Source organism: Lepus europaeus, chromosome 6, assembly GCF_033115175.1.
Source record: "Lepus europaeus isolate LE1 chromosome 6, mLepTim1.pri, whole genome shotgun sequence".
Taxonomy (NCBI): Eukaryota; Metazoa; Chordata; class Mammalia; order Lagomorpha; family Leporidae; genus Lepus; species Lepus europaeus.
This window is the reverse complement of record NC_084832.1, coordinates 97,389,606-97,406,491: the sequence shown is the minus strand read 5'-3', so window position 1 is coordinate 97,406,491 and position 16,886 is coordinate 97,389,606. Positions and strand designations below refer to the sequence as shown.

General features: G+C 42.7%; 1 protein-coding gene across 1 annotated transcript in view; it reads left to right on the top strand.

Moving 5' to 3' along the window:
* RIMKLB (ribosomal modification protein rimK like family member B) overlaps positions 1–16,886 on the top strand; it is a 74,893-nt gene that overhangs the window by 30,213 nt on the left and 27,794 nt on the right. Inside the window, exon 2 of the mRNA XM_062194654.1 lies at positions 12,772–12,997. Coding sequence (XP_062050638.1) covers positions 12,823–12,997 — 175 coding nt within the window. The 5' untranslated portion in view covers positions 12,772–12,822. The remainder of the gene's footprint in view (positions 1–12,771; positions 12,998–16,886) is intronic.

Sequence of the window (16,886 nt, the reverse complement as noted above, 5' to 3'; positions counted from 1 at the left end):
ATAAATAATAAAATATAATTAAATAATTTAAACAGTTAAAATAGTTCTTATCACTTAACTTCTCAATTTGTTATATATCAGGTTCTATATTGCTTACTGGAGATAACCAGCAGAGTAAGGCAGTTTTTTTTTTAAAGATTTATTTGTTTGGTGCCAGCACTGTGGTGTAGTGGGTAAAGCCGCCGCCTGCAGAGCCAGCATAGCACATGGGCGCCGGTTCATGCTATGCTTCTGATCCATCACTCTGCTATGATCTGGGAAACCAGTAGAAGATGGCCGAAGTGCTTGGGATCCTATACCCTCGTGGGAGACCTAGAAGAAGCTCCTAGTTTCCGGCTTTAGACTGGCCCTGCTGTGGCCATTGTGGCCATTTGGAGAGTGAACAAATGGATGGAAGATTCTCTCTCTCTCTGCCTCTCTGTAATTTTGCCTTTCAAATAAATCTTAAGAAAAAGATTTGTTTATTTGAGCAGCAGAGTTAGAGAACAAGTTACAGAGAGATCTCCAGTCTGCTGGTTCACTCCCTAAGTGGCTTTAACGAACTTTTTCCGAGTCTCTCATGGGGGTCGAGGGACCCAAGCACTTGGACCATTTTCCACTGCTTTCCCATGTCATTATCAGGACGCTGGATCAGAAGTGGAGCAGCCGGAACTTGAACCAACGCCCATGTAGGATCCAGAGGCAGACTTAACCTATTATGCCACAGCACAAGCCAGTTCTCTCAGTAGTATCTGAGAGAGTCTACTAAATTTTCATGAAATGTTTACCAATTTGTGAATTGATGAGTTGGGAAAACAAAAATCTATTTAAATATTTGTATCACTGATGACATTTTACTACCTTTATTCCCCCAAAACATGTAGTACATCAAGTTGTGACCAAAAAAATTCAAAACTACTATTTCCTTAGAAAATATTTTTACTAAGTATTCGGTTTCTCAGTTTCTTTTTTTTGTTTGTTTGTTTTGTTTTGTTTTTTCTTCTTTACCTGCTGATACTGGCTTCATGTTCCTCTAAATTTAGAAGATCTCAAAAGGAACATGGAATTGCTATGTAAGATCAGGCTACTTCTCTTTTTTTTACTCTGCTTTCCCATTTTAGGCAACATTTCAATTTGACACTTTATCAGAAAATTGCATCTTGAAAATTCATGCAGGTTTGCCCAAATAGCAGTGCTGGAATTTTTTGATGCTGCTGCTTTGGATTTCCGAGATGTTAACTTACTCCTTTGACATATGATTAATTAAGGTAGCCATATCTTTTAAGCCTTGAAAGCATGAGGAAACGAATAATTCTAACTCCCTTTTCAAAGTATAATAGTCTGGAAAGAAAGTTTGGAAGGAAGGCCTGACATGTTAAATGTGAGGAACTTTAAGCTATACTGTGCTTTGTATCAAGAATGCTTTTCTTGGCCGGCGCCGTGGCTCAACAGGCTAATCCTCCGCCTGTGGCGCCGGCACCCCGGGTTCTAGTCCCGGTCGGGGCGCCGGATTCTGTCCCGGTTGCCCCTCTTCCAGGCCAGCTCTCTGCTATGGCCCGGGAGTTTAGTGGAGGATGGCCCAAGTGCTTGGGCCCTGCACCCGCATGGGAGACCAGGAGAAGCCCCTGGCTCCTGCCATCGGATCAGCGCGGTGCGCCGGCTGCAGCGTGCCAGCCACAGTGGCCATTGGAGGGTGAACCAACGGCAAAGGAAGACCTTTCTCTCTGTCTCTCTCTCTCTCATTGTCCACTCTGCCTGTCAAAAAGAAAAAGAAAAAAAAAATAAAGAATGCTTTTCTTCAGATTTTGTGCCATGTTCCAGAGATACTTTGAAGTTATTTTCCTCTGTTAAGTGAAATAATTATAGAAATTTTATTTGGATTCCAGAGAAACTTTTTTTTAAGTGTAGTAGGTTTTATTATGGATTATTTGGGGGAATTTTAGTAACTAAATTGCAGGTAATTTTAAGTAAAAGGTATACTGTTTTTTGACTCTTTAGTTGGAAATGTAAGTTAACCTAGGATTTTTTTCTCTTCATAATTTTCTCTTTATTGTGGTAAAAAAAATTTACTATCTTAACTTTATTAAATATGTAGTTCAGTGGTATTAAGTACATTCATATGTTGTGTGCAGCCATCATTGATTTCCAGAACTCTTTTCATCTTATAAAGCTGAAATTCTATACCAGTTACACAGCAACTCTGCATACCCCTAAGCCCCCAGACTCTGGCAACTAACATGCTACTATCTATTCTGAATTTGGCTACTCTGGAGTAATATAGTATTTGTGACTGGCTTATTTCATTTAGTATAGTGTCATTAGGGTTTGTCCATTTTATAGAATGTATCAGAATTTTATTTTATTTTATTTTATTTTATTTTTATTTTATTTTATTTTTTTTGACAGGCAGAGTGGACAGTGAGAGAGAGACAGAGAGATAGGTCTTCCTTTTGCCGTTGGTTCACCCTCCAATGGCCGCCGCGGTAGGCGTGCTGCGGCCGGCGCACCGCGCTGATCCGAAGCCAGGAGCCAGGTGCTTCTCCTGGTCTCCCATGGGGTGCAGGGCCCAAGAACTTGGGCCATCCTCCACTGCACTCCCTGGCCACAGCAGAGAGCTGGCCTGGAAGAGGGGCAACCGGGACAGGATCAGTGCCCCGACCGGGACTAGAACCCGGTGTGCCGGCGCCGCAAGGCAGAGGATTAGCCTGTTGAGCCATGGCGCCGGCCCAGAATTTTATTTTTAAGGCTGAATATTAATATTCCATTTTGTGTGTATGTATCCCATTTTGCTTACTCATTTATCTGTCAGTGGACATTAGGATTGCTTCTACATTGTAGCTGTTGTAATGCTGCTATGAACATCAGTGTATAAATATTTATTTGAGACCCTGCTTTCAGTTCTTTTAGGTATTTACTCAGAAATGGAATTGCTAGATCATGGTATTAACTTTAATTTTTTAGGGAATGGTCATATTGTTTCCACAGTGGCTACCTCATTTTATATGCCCACCAACAGTGTAGAAAGATTCCTGTTTATCTACATCCTTGTCAACACTTGCTATATTCTGATGCTTTTCTTTTGTAGTAGCTATCATAATGGGTATGAGGTAGTATCTCTCATTGAAGTTCTGATTTGCATTATCCATGATGATAAATTATATTGGGCATTATTTCTTACTCATGGTGTTTTAATATTTCATTATTTTTAGCTCTCTGAATACTGGGTCTGTTTGTTCTCCTTATAATGGTATCTTTAGGTGGAGTGTACCGTAGGCACTTTATGCATTACTTAACTGGATATTTAATCTTGTGTACTTAGTTTTCTTAGATTCTTAGTGTATCTGGGATTGTGACTAATTCTTGACTTTGAGCAGTTTTTTTTTAAAGATTTATTTATTTTTATTTGAAAGTCAGTTACACGGAGAGAGGAGAGGCAGAGAGAGAGAGAGAGGTCTTCCATCTGATGGTTCACTCCTCAATTGGCCGCAACGGCCGGAGCTGTGCCGATCCGAAGCCAGGAGCCAGGAGCTTCTATCAGTATATTGAATATTTTTTAAAAATTTTATAGTATGTATATATTTGAAAGGTAGGATGACAGAGGAAGAGCCATTCAGTGATTCATTCCCCAAATGCCTACAGCAACCGGGACTGGGTCATGCTGACAAGGAGCCTAGAACTCCATTTAGATCTTGGGTGACAGGGGTCCGAGCACTTAAACTGTAAAGAAAAATCATTCAATACCACTTTTCCTGACTTGGAAAATTTGTTAGTGAGGTATGATAACAGTATAGTTGTTATGATAGGTTTCAGTGGCTCATAATACAAAGAATCCCCAAATATCAGTTATGAAATAAAATAGTAATTTCTTTCTCATGCAGAAGAGGTAGGTAGTGAGTACACATAGTGTTATGCAGATAGATAGGCTGTGGTTCCACACAGTTGGGAGTTCAAGTTCTTTCTAGTGCCTAGCTATGCCTTTTTTTTTTTTTTTTAAGATTTATTTATTTTACTTGAAGATCACAGTTACACAGAGAGAGGAGAGGCAGAGAGAGAGAGGTCTTCCATCTGCTGGTTCACTCCCCAGATGGCCTCAACGGTTGGAGCTGTGCTGACTCGAAGCCAGGAGCCAGGAGCTTCTTTCAGGTCTCCCACGTGGGTGCAGGGGCCCAAGGACTTGAGCCATAGCAGAGAGCTGGATGGGAAGTGGAGCAGCTGGGTCTCGAACCGGCACCATATGGGATGCCAGCACCGCAGGCAGCGGCTTTACCCGCTACACCACAGCGCCCGCCGGCCCTAGCCGTGCCTTTTCTAGGGTTTGAACTGTGTTCTTATAGTCCACATGGGTGCTACAGCTGCAGCCATAGCATATTCCAGCTAACGGGATGAAAAAAAGGCCATGGAAGACTATAACTCTTACGTGTGGTTTCTGAAAGTTGCATTACAGTACCTTTCACTTAGTTCTCTGGCCGAAATAGTTTTATGACCAATTTAGCTCTAAGAAACCTAGGGAATAGTCTTAGCTGCATGTTGTGATCAGCCAAATGTCAGATATCTTAGTGCTAAAGAAGACTTAGAAAATGGATCTTGGGAGACAACTGGCCATCTCCAGCATAGAATGTGTAGAATTTAAAGTCCCTGCCACTTTGTGATTGTGACTTTGGACAAATTAGCTAACCTGTCTGTCTACAACAGCTTCACTGCCAAATGACAGTAGTGATTCAGAGAGATGAGCGTGAGGATTATATGTAGAAATAAGTTGTCTAATGGTATATTTGTTAATATAATCACTGATAATGTGAATTTACTTATCTAGATCTTTATATACAGTAAGAAAAGAGTACAAAGAAATCAGATAACCATCTCAATTCTGGCTCATGGTATCTTGGGCAAGTCTTTCTTTAAAATGAGAAATAATGTATGCCCGTGTTCCTCACATAACTACTATGTTATATGAATTGAATGAGAAAGTGTATATATGGAAAGTGGTTTGTGAAGTGTAAATGAAGATCTTTGTAACCTCTTACCTGTGTGCATTGTTTTGCATTTGTCATGTATATTTTTGTATGGAGTAGAAAGTACAGGTACATGTTGTCTTTTCTTACCTTAGTTGCCTTTTCTTTTTTCTTTTTTAAGATTTATTTATTTAATTGAAAGGCAGAGTTACTGGGACACAGAGATCTTCCATCCGCTGGTTCACTTTCCAAATGGTTGCAGCAGCCAGGGCTGGGCCAGGTGGAAGCTAGGAACCAAGAGTTTCTTCTTGTCTCCCATATGGGTGGCAGGGGCCCAAGTAGTTGGACCATCTTCCACTGCTTTTCAGGTGTATTAGCAGGGAGGTGGATTGGAAGTGGAGCAGCTGGGACTTGAACCAGCACCTATATAGGATGCAAGGACTGCAGGACGTGATTTAACCTGATTTGCCACAGTACTGGCTCTGCCTTTTCTGTTTCTTTGTAGACATTTATAGGCTATAGATGAATAACAAAAACTTGAGAAATTATATTTGCTCTTTTTTTTTTTTTTTTTTTGACAGGCAGAGTGGATAGTGAGAGAGAGAGAGACAGAGAGAAAGGTCTTCCTTTTTGCCGTTGGGTCACCCTCCAATGGCCGCTGGGGCCGGCGCATCTCGCTGATCCGAAGCCAGGAACCAGGTGCTTCTCCTGATCTCCCATGCGGGTGCAGGGTCCAAGGACTTGGGCCATCCTCCACTAAACTCCCGGGCCATAGCAGAGAGCTGGCCTGGAAGAGGGGCAACCGGGACAGAATCCGGCGCCCCAACCGGGACTAGAACCCAGTGTGCTGGCGCCACAAGGCGGAGGATTAGCCTGTTAAGCCACGGCGCCGGCCATATTTGCTCTGTTTATGAGGTGGACTTTTGTATATAAGGAAGAGGACTGTGGTGATTGTCACATTACTACTGAAAGTCATCTTTGATTAATATTTAGCCTCTTGCTGCTCAAAGCATTCCATGTTCCTTCAAATTAATGTGGTAAGGGAAATGGCATTTGATGAACTCAGAACATTTAAACTGAGTATTTTTAAGTGACAATGAGGTTATAAAGGAGTTATGTAAGTTTCAAAGGAACTTTTTTGTTTTGTTCATTTATTCATGAACTTTCTTAATAGGTGATGGATTAGCTGGGCTAATGCCTAATCATTTTGTTTTTTCTGACACTCTTTGATATTTTCTTTTTATTATTGTACATTTAATAAGAGCTGCAAAAAGTCATCCTCCACCCCAAGAAGGTAGTTTTCCCTTTCTCTATCCTTGTTAGTGCTTTTATCCCTCTACTACTTATCCCCCCCCCCCCCTTTTTTTTATTTGACAGGTAGAGTTATAGACATTGAGAGAGAGAGAGAGAGAGAGGTCTTCCTTCCATTGGTTCACTCCCCCAATGGCTGCCATGGCCAGCGCTGTGCCAATCTGAAGCCAGGAGCCGGGTATTTCCTCCTGGTCTCCCAAGCAGGTGCAGGGACCCAAGTACTTGGGCCATCTTCCGCTGCCCTCCCGGGCCACAGCAGAGAGCTGGACTGGAAGAGGAGCAACCAGGACTAGTACCTGGCGCCCCAACTGGGACTAGAAACTGGGGTGCCGACGTCGCAGGTGGAGGATTAGCCAAGTAAACCATGGTGCCGGCCTCTTATTCCCCTTTCTGATTTTGTTTTTTAAGCTTTATTTAATGCATTTATTTTTATTTAATTTAATTAATTAATTTATTTTTTTGACAGAGTGGAGAGTGAGAGAGAGACAGAGAGAAAGGTCTTCCTTTTTGCCGTTGGTTCACCCTCCAATGGCTGCTGCGGCCAGCGCACCCCGCTGATCCGAAGGCAGGAGCCAGGTGCTTCTCCTGGTCTCCCATGGGGTGCAGGGCCCAAGGACTTGGGCCATCCTCCACTGCCTTCCTGGGCCATAGCAGAGAGCTGGCCTGGAAGAGGGGCAACCGGGAGAGAATCCGGCACCCCGACTGGGACTAGAACCTGGTGTGCCGGCGCCGCAAGGCAGAGGATTAGCCTGTTAAGCCACGGCGCCGTCCAAATTTTATTTATTATTAAATTAAGTTAAATTTATTTATTTAATGCTTTATTTAATAAATGCAGAGTTCCAGAGGCAGAGAGAGAGAGAGAGAGGTCCTCTATCTATTGGTTCGCTCCTCATATGACCACAATTGCCGGAGCCGAGCCGAACCAGAGTCAGGAGCTGGGAAACTCCTCTGGATCTCCCACATGGATGCAGGGGTCCAAGGACCCCAGATCATCTTCCAGTGTCTTCCCAGGGCATAGCAGAGAGCTGGATTGGAAGTGGAGCAGCTGGGACCCAAACTGTTGCCCATATGGGTGTAGGCACTGCAGGCCACGGCCCTACCTGCCAAACCACAGTGCCAACTCCTCCCCTTTCTGATTTCTAACAATAATTCAGATCTACTGATAATGACTTTTGTGTAAGAGAAACATAAAATTTCATGCCTATTCCAAATTGTGTTTTGTTTTGTGGGTTGAAATGAGTTGGAGGTATGAGGACTTACTGAGGGGGAAAACGTCATAAAACGGATCTTTGGCTAAAACCTGAAATGTAAAATGGGCCATCTTCTACTGCTTTCCCAGGCCATAGCAGAGAGCTGGATCAAGAAGTGGAGCAGCCAGACACGAACTGGTGCCCATATTGGATGCCGACACTGCAAACCGGGGATTTAACCTACTGCACCACAGCGCTGGCCCCACAGGCAGGGTCTTAAGCAGCAGCGCGACAGCTCTGGCCCAGGGACTCTTTATTTCAAAGCTTCCTTTTTTTGCCAGAAGTTTTAACTTGGTATCTGTTATTTATATATTATTTTTATTGATACTCGAGAAAATAAAGGAGAATAGGAATTAATTGACCTGAGTTTTCATCTTAAGAAAGGAAGTACTATACACATACAAATTTATATGTGCATATATTTTATATAATAAGTATATATAAATAAGAACATAAACATGTATGTGTATATATAGAGAGAGAGGCATTTGCAAATGCTACATTTCTCTTACACCACTAGAGAACATTTTCTTAAATACTTTATTAGGTAATCACAACTACTTCATTAATTGCTAGAAAAAAAGTAACCATTTTATTTGATAGGAAGTTCTTTCCTATCTTAAAATAGTATCACTTGAACTTTTATATTTGACTTCTTGTCAGCATTTTTTTTTTCTTTTCTTTGATGTTAGCAGATGAAAAAATAGATATTTTAATTCTGTTGAGGATAGGACATGGTTGTGGGCAGTGAAGGAGGTGGCTGTGTGGCATTGGCAACTGGAGAAGAGTGGTTGACTACAGCCTCTTTGAGCTCAATCTTTACCTAATGTTTCTGGGTCTCACATATGAATCCTGATGGAGCAGTTATAAGAAGATGAGTACAGCTGCTGCAACAGCAGCCCTGCAGAGACTCTGTTGCTCTAGGCATTGAGGAAAGGTAGCTGGATGTTCTCCCCTGGAAATGGAAGTGTATCACTGGACAAACATTATGACTTTCATTCCCTGGTAATACATTGGTCTTTGAAGATGACTGTAAAATTACAGTGAATGAAAAGTCTCGTGAGGTTTTACTGTAAAATAATTGCAACAGTGGAACAGTAATTACAAACCTCTTTCTCGTAGTCAGCTTCTGCAAGGTGAGAGCATTCCTCCCATTCCATATCCAGAGGTATAGGCATCCATCCAAAAAGATTTTGGGCATTTGTAGTAAAGGATGAAATCTCCAGTTTTGCTTCAACTCCCCCAGATGAAAAGATCAGGGACAGACACTGTGGGGTGGTAGGTTAAACTTCTGCCTGCAGTGCCAGCATCCCATATGGGCACCAGTTTGTGTTCTGGCTACTCCTCTTCTTACCTAGCTCTCTTGCTTGTGGCCTGGGAAAACAGTGGAGGATGGCCCAAGTGCTTGGGCCCCTGCACCCATGTGGGAGACTCAGAAGAAGCTCTTGGCTTCTGGGTTTGAATTGGCCCAGCTCTGGCTGTTGTGGCCATTTGGGGAGTGAACCAGTGGATGGATGACTTCTCTCTGTCTCTTCATCTCTGTCTATAAATCTGCCTCTCAAATAAATAAATAAATCTTAAAAAAAAAAAAAAAAAAAAAACCAAGATTAGAGGGATTTAGAGCCCATTAAAAAGAAAATGCGAGGAGGGTATTTGGCATAGTGGTTAAGACACTGCTTGGGATTGCCCACATCCCATATAAGAGTGCCTGAGGTTCAGGTCCTGGCTCCGTGGTAAATTCCAGCTTCCTGATAGTGTACACCCTGGGAGGCAGCAGGTGATGGTTCAAGTACTTTGGATCTCTGCCACCTACATGAGAGACTCAGATTGAGTTCCTGGCTCCTGTCTTTTGTCTGGCCTATCCTCAGCAGTTGTGGGCATTTGTGGAGTGAACAGCGGATGGGTGATACCCATCTGTGTGTCTTTTCTGTTTGTCTCTTTTTAAAAAATTTATTTATTTATTTGAAAGGTAAATTACAGAGGGAGAGAGAGAGAAAGGTCTTCCATCTGCTGGTTCACTCGCAGCAGCTGGAGCTTGGCTGATCCAAAGCCAGGAGCCAGGAGCCACTTCCCGGTCTCCCACGTGGGCACAGGGACCCAAGCACTTGGGCCATCTTTCACTCCTTTCCAGGCCATAGCAGAGAGCTGGATAAGAAGAGGAGCAGCTGGGACATGAAATGGCACCCACAGGTGTTGCAAGTGGAGCCAATAGCCATAGGCGGAGGCTGGAGCCACATGCAGAAGCTTAGCTTGCTAAACCATAGCACTAGCCCCTTGTCTCTGTAGAAACACAAAATTGTCCTCAGTATCAGTGCTGCAACAATGTGTGAACATTCATCTCTGTGCCCTGCCTCACTCTATGATTGGCTCAATGAAAAGCACAACCATATATGTGTATCTTATCCAGCATCCAGGAAAGTACTGTAGAGAAGAAAATGTGCATAATATGGATGCCAGAAATAAGATCACTTAAGATCAGTCCAGAGTCAGGAGGTTTTTTCCTGTGAAGAAGCAAGTTGAAAGGACTTGCTTGAGCTGTCAGATGTTGACAGCAAATCTTCAGATGTTATTCATGCATGCATTATGTGGAGACAGTGTTTGGAGTACAGAAGGCAGAGAGTGTATAGTATACTCTCTTTCTTGTCTAGGACTTGAGAGTGAGCTGGGGGACCACAAGCCCTGGAAGATGCACTGTTGACCTCTGCTAGCTTTATGACATCCAGGATTAAGTATTCCATCTACAAAGAAATCAGGACTCATGCACCTGCTGCTTCCAACCTATGACTGACTAGAGAGCAGAGTATGTGCCAAACTCCCACATAGCCTTTCAGCAGTGTGTGGTTTGTCTGAAGCCCTTTGGTCATATGTACTGCGACTACTCCTGGGTCAAATGTTAGGCCTAATTCTGTGAACTCAACCTAATTCTGTGTAACATGTGTCTGGATAGGATGTTGAACGACAATGAGTATTAATCAGGATCTTAAAGAAAGAAATAAATCTAAAAAAAAAAAAAAAAGAGTTACCTGGAGATTGATGTTGTGACACAGTGGGGTAAACTGCCCTCTGCAACAATGTCAGCATCCCATCTGGGCACTGGTTTGGGTCCCAGCTGCTGCACTTTCAATCCACTTCCCTGCTAATGCATCTGGGAAAGCAGCAGAAGATGGCTTAAATCTTTGGGCCCCTGTACCCACATGGAAGATCTCAATGAAGTTCTAGGCTCTTGGCTTCAGCCTGACCCTTGTGGCCATTTGGAGAGTGAACCATATCTCCCCTACCCCCTTCTGTAACTCTGCCTTTCAAATAAATAAACCTTTTTTTTTTTTTAAATATCATTTTGAAAAAAGATTGATTTATTTATTTGAAAGGCAGAGTTACAGAGAGGCAGAAGCAAAGAGAGAGAGAGAGAGAGATCTTCCATCCACAGGTTCACTCTCCAAATGGCTGCAACGGCCAGAGCTGGACTAATCTGAAGCCAGGAGCCAGGAGTTTCTTCCAGGTCTCCCACATGGGTGCAGGGGCCTAAGGACTTGGGCCATCTTCTACTGCTTCCCCAGGCCATAGCAGAGAGTTGGATTGGAAGTGGAGCAGCCAGGTCTTGAACCAGTGCACATAGGATGTTGGCACCGCAAGCAGTGGCTTTACCCACTACACAGTAGTGCTGGCCCCAATAAATAAATCTTTAAAAAAAAAAAAAAACAAAACCCTGGTAACTAGAGATTTGGTATGGAAAAACATAATGATTGAAACTTTTGTGACTCTTCGAACATGAGTCTTTTTTTTTTTTTTTTTTTTTTAATAATTGAGTTTGCTACTTTACGAAGTGTGGGTTTCATACATGGTTGGGCACACTCTGGCCTTCCCTGTGATTGTGCATGAGGAAGAGACTGAAGGGCGTCATGTAAGAAAAAGTTATTGGAGTGAGTGTGTGGTTAAGATGCTGCTTGGGACATGTGCATCCCATATTGGAGAGCCTTGGTTTGAGTTCTATCTAGTTCTGTTCCCAGTTCTGGCTTCTTGCAATTGTACATCCTGGTAGCATGTGATGGCACAAGTAATTGGGTGCCTGCCACCCACATGGGAGATTTGGATTAAGAAACCAGTTCCTGGCTTTGGCCTGGCCGAGCATTGGATGTTGTAGCATTTGGGAAGGGAACTAGATGATGGAAGCTCTCTTGTCTTGTTTGTCTCACTGCCTTTCAAATAAATAAAATAAGTTAAAAAAAAAACAAAACAGTTTGATAATAATGGCAGGTTTGCTCTATAGCTTTTCCATAACTGTGGTAAAAAATGAAATCTCTTCAAGAAAAGTTTTATGGGAGAAGGTTCATTGAAAAAAATTTCTAAAAGATTTTAGTGTTTATTTGAAAAGCAATTACAGAGAGAGAGAGAGGGAGGGAGAGAGACAGATCTTCCATCTGCTGGTTCAGTCCCTATTTGGCCACAATGGCCAGAGCTGGGCCAGACCGAAGCCTAACCCAGGAGCTTCTTCTGGATCTCCCACATGGGTACAGTGACAGCTTTACCTGCTGTGCTGCAGTGCTGCCCCTAAATATGTTTTTAAAAAAATGATGGCATCCCATATGAGCACTGTTCCACTTTCAATCCAGCTCCCTGCTAATGCACCTGGACAAGTAGCAGATGATGGCCTAAGTGCTTGGGCCCCTGCCACCCATGTGGGAGACCCAGAAGAAGCTCTTTGTTCCTGGCTTCATCCTGGCACAAGCCTGGTTGCTGCAGCCATTTGTGGGGTGAGCCAGTGGATGGAAGACCTCTCTTTCTCTGTCTCTCCCTCTTTATCTGTAACTTTGCATTTCAAATAAATAAATCTTTTTAAAAAATGCAGCCACAGAAAAATATATTTAATTGTAGTTTCTAGTGATGGAAAAGATGGGAATATATTGTTAGTGACCAGAATTTCATCTATTTTATGTCAAAAGGAGGTTGCTTTTTAAGGGAGGGGATAAAAAAGTGAAAAGTAGGTAATTACATAAAAGTATATATTATAAGGGATGATATTGAAAGTTTCTGCAAGGTGAATAGCAGTGCCAGCTTTGCCAGATGAAAATGAATAAATTTTGTTTCTGGAGAGGTTGCTAATTTTCATATTTCTAGAATTTAAACTTTTTAATTTGAGAGGGAAAAGGGCATGGCATATATATTCCCTTCTTTTTTTCCTGTTTATAGAGATATAGTATATACTTACCGCAGTTGTGAAATCTGAAGTTGAATGCATTTCTTGGTTTATCTTATGTGTATTTTCTCTTCCATTTATGTAGAGCTTACATTTAAGAGGAAACAGTCAAGACAAGGAGAACAAATAGATCAAGATGTGTAGCTCTGTGGCTGCCAAGTTGTGGTTTTTGACGGATCGTCGCATCAGGGAAGATTATCCCCAAAAAGAGATTTTACGAGCATTGAAGGCTAAATGTTGTGAAGAGGAATTGGACTTCAGGGCTGTGGTGATGGATGAGATTGTGCTGACAATCGAGCAAGGAAACCTGGGTAAGTCTTTACTGAGTGATCTTTACTTAGTGGATTTTTACTTAGAATCTGCATGTTTTAGGAATAGCAGTTTTACGGTTTTTTTTAGCTTTTGATATACATATATATATTTAAATTTATTTATTCATTTGAAAGGCAGAGTTATAGTGAGGCAGAGGCAGAGAGAGAGAGAGAGATCTTCCATCTGCTGGTTCACTCCAGGTGGCTTGATGGCTGGAGCTGGGCTGATCTGGAGCCAGGAGTCAGGAACTTCTTTTGGGTCTCCCATGTGGGTGCAGAGACCCAAGGACTTGGACCATCTTCTACTGCTTTCTCAGGCCATATCAGGGAACTGGATCAGAAGTGAAGTAGCTGGGACTTGAACCAGCACCCACATGGGATCCAGCACTGCATGTGGTGGCTTTCCCTGCTACACCATAGTGTCAGCCCCAGTTTTTGAAACTTTATAAGAAAAATTTTATGTAGTTGTTTGTTTTTATGTAGTTATGTTACAGAGAGGGGTTGGCACTGTGGCGTAACAGATGAGGCCGCCATCTGTGGTGCTGGTATCCCACATGGGTGCTGGTTCGAGTCCCGGCTGCTCCTCTTCGATCCAGCTCTCTGCTATGGCCTGGGAAAGCAGTAGAAGATGGCCCAAGTCTTTGGGCCCCTGTACTTACTTACATGAAAGACCTGGAAGAAGCTCCTGGCTTTGGATTGGCGCAGCTCTGGCCATTGCGGCCATTTGGGAAGTGAACCAGCAGATAGAAGACCCCTCTCTCTCTCTCTGCCTCTCCTTCTCTCTCTGTGTAATTCTGACTTTCAAATAAAATAAGTAAGTCTTTACCCACTACACCACAGTGCTGGCCCCAATAAATAAATCTTTTTTTTTTTTTTTTAAAGATTTTTTTCATTTTATTTATTTGAAAGAGTTATAGAGAGAGGTAGAGACAGAGAGAGAGGTCCTCCATCTGCTGGTTTACTCCCCAGGTGGCCACAAGGGCTGGAGCTGCGCCGATCAGGAGCCAGGAGCCAGGAGCTTCCTCCAGGTCTCCCGCGAGGTTGCGGGGGCCCAAGGACTTGGGCCATCTTCTGCTGCTTTCCCGGGCCATAGCAGAGAGCTGGATGGGAAGAGGAGCAGCTGGGACTAGAACTGCCACCCATATGGGATGCTGGCCCTTCAGGCCAGGGCTTTAACCTGCTGTGCCACAGTGCCAGCCCCAAATAAAATCTTTAAAAAAAGCAGAAAATAGAACCTTAGTCCCACCCTTTTGGCATAATCTATGAATCTTAAAAAAAAAAGAAGAGTTACAGAGAAGGAGTGGCAGAGAAGGAGGGAGTGAGGGAGAGAGAAAGAGAGAGATATGTCTTGCATCTAATTGGTTCACTCCCCAGATGGCCACAGTGGCCCAGGTTGGGCCAGGCGTAAGCCAGGAGCCAGGGGTTTCATTTTGTTCTCCAGCATGGCTGGCAGGAGTCCAACCACTTGGGCTGTCTTCTGCTACTTTTCCCAGGCCATTAGCAGGGAGCTGGATCAGAAGTGGAGCAGCTAACCATGAACTGGCGCCTATATGGGATGCTGGTATTGCAGTTGGCAGCTTTACCTGTTGTGCCACAGTATAGCCCCATAATAGTTTTTAAAAGATTTATTTGCATGTTTATTTGAAAGAGTGCCTGCAAAGGAGAAACAAGAGAGCTCTTCCATCTACTGGTTCACTTGGCCACAATGGCTGGTGCTACATGATGCCAAAACTAGGAGCTTGGAACTCCATCTGGGTCTCCTACTTGGGTGGGGGACCCAAGTATTTGGTGCATCTTCTGCTGCTTTCACAGATGCATTAGTAGGAAGCTGGATTGGAAGCTAAGATAATGGTACTTGAACCAGTACCCCATATGGGATTCTGGTCTTGCATTTGGCAGCCTAACCTGATGTGTCACATCAAGTTCCATGTTTTAGGATTAGGACAGATTGTTAATCAACTGTCACCTAGGGGCCGGTGCTGCTGTAGGTAAAGCCACTGCTTTGTAATACCAGCATCCCATATGGGCGCTGGTTCGAGTCCTGGCTGCTCCACTTCTGACTCAGTGTTAAATATTTCTAGTATTCTTAATATTTTATGCTTGTTTTAGGATTACGAAAAGGAAGATATCCTGGAAAATGTAGAAATTCTTTAGGGATTGCATTTCAGGAATCTCTTAAGTCTTTGCTTGGAAAATTTTGACTTGTTACAGCTAAATATGTTGTTTCTGTCAGAGAAGTGTATATGGTATCATCAGTAGAATTTTTGACTTTCAGAAATTGCCTTGTAATTTAGTGATAGTATAAATATGTTCTAAATCATTTATTTTCTTTGTGGTTTGGGTCATGAAGCTCCATGATTAATCTCCTCTTCAATAAAATGAAGAGAAATATTTTATAAGAATTAATTTTGTGTGAAATATAATAAAGTCTTTTCTTTGAACGCCTAGGTTAATTTCATTCATATTCTAGTTGATAGATGCAGCTCTTGGGCTGATTAATAAAATGTTAACTTTTATCTGCAATATTTTTCAATAAAATACTTAATTATTTATGAGAGAGAAAGAAAGGGAGTTTCCATGTGGTAGCTCACTCCCCATATACCTACAATGGTGGGGAAGAAGCCTTGAGCTAGGAACTCAATCCAAGTCTCTGACATGGGTCTGAGGAAGCCAACTGCTTGAGTCACTGCTTCCCAGGGTCCACCAATTAGGAGAAAGGGAGGGAGGAAGGAAGGAAAGGAAAGAAAGAAGAAAGGAATCTTCTGGAAAAAAAAAAATCCCAAATATCCCCTTCACTAACTTATACCTATAAGACATAGAAAAGAAGTTTTTATGTATTTCTGAGGATTCTTTCCACATCCTGTTTGTTCTGACTGCATTTCTTTGGCTTACTTGACATCATTTTAGGGATCTGGGTTGGCTTTAGGTAAATGAGAATTAGAGTGGAACAACTGGGACACTGCAACATCTGTGAAGTGTGGGAGCACTCCAAGAACTGTTGCTAGAATATTTTTTTTTAATATTTCTTTTATTTATTTATTTTTTTGAAAGAGTTAGAGAGGTAGAGACAGAGAGGTCTTCCATCCACTGGTTTACTCCCCAGATAGCCACAATGGCGGAACCAGGAGCTTCCTCTGGGTCTCCCACGTGAGTGCAGGGGCCCAAGGACTTGGACCATCTCCTACTGCTTTCCCAGGCCATAGCAGAGAGCTGAATCGAAAGAGGAGCAGCTGGGACTAGAACCAGCACCTATGTGGGATGCCGGCACTTCAGGCTAGGGCCTTAACCTGTTATGCCACAGCGCCGGCTCCTGTTGGTGGAATATTAATGCAGGTGATTGGTTCTGTAGTTCCAAATCTTTCTGACTGTAAAGCTTTGCTTATTCTAAGTTAATGAAAATAAAAATTATTTTCTTATTTGAAAGTCAAAGAGAGATAGAGGGAAAAACAGATCTTTCATCTGCTGGTTAATTTCCCAAACGCCCACAACAGCCAGCCAGGGCTGAACAAACTGAAGCTAGGACTTAGGAACTCAATCCAGTTCTCCCACATGGGTGGCAAGGACCCAAGAACTTGAGCCATCCGTTTCTAGCCCCCAGAGAGTGTATTAGTGAAGCTGAAATTAAGAGCAGAGCCCACATTGGAAACCAGGGATTCTGACATGAGTGTAGGCATCTCGAGTGGCATTTTAAATGCTGCACCAAATGCCCAGTCAAGCTGGTGAGAATTTTAAAAGTTGCTAAACATATGTTTTTCCTTTATTGAAGACTTTGAAGGTTGTAGTTCATTGACCTGTCAAAACATGGGTTTGTTATTAACATATCTAGAAACACATTTATGTCGTGACTTGTTTTAGAGCCATTTATCATTTGATAAAGAGAAAAATTACA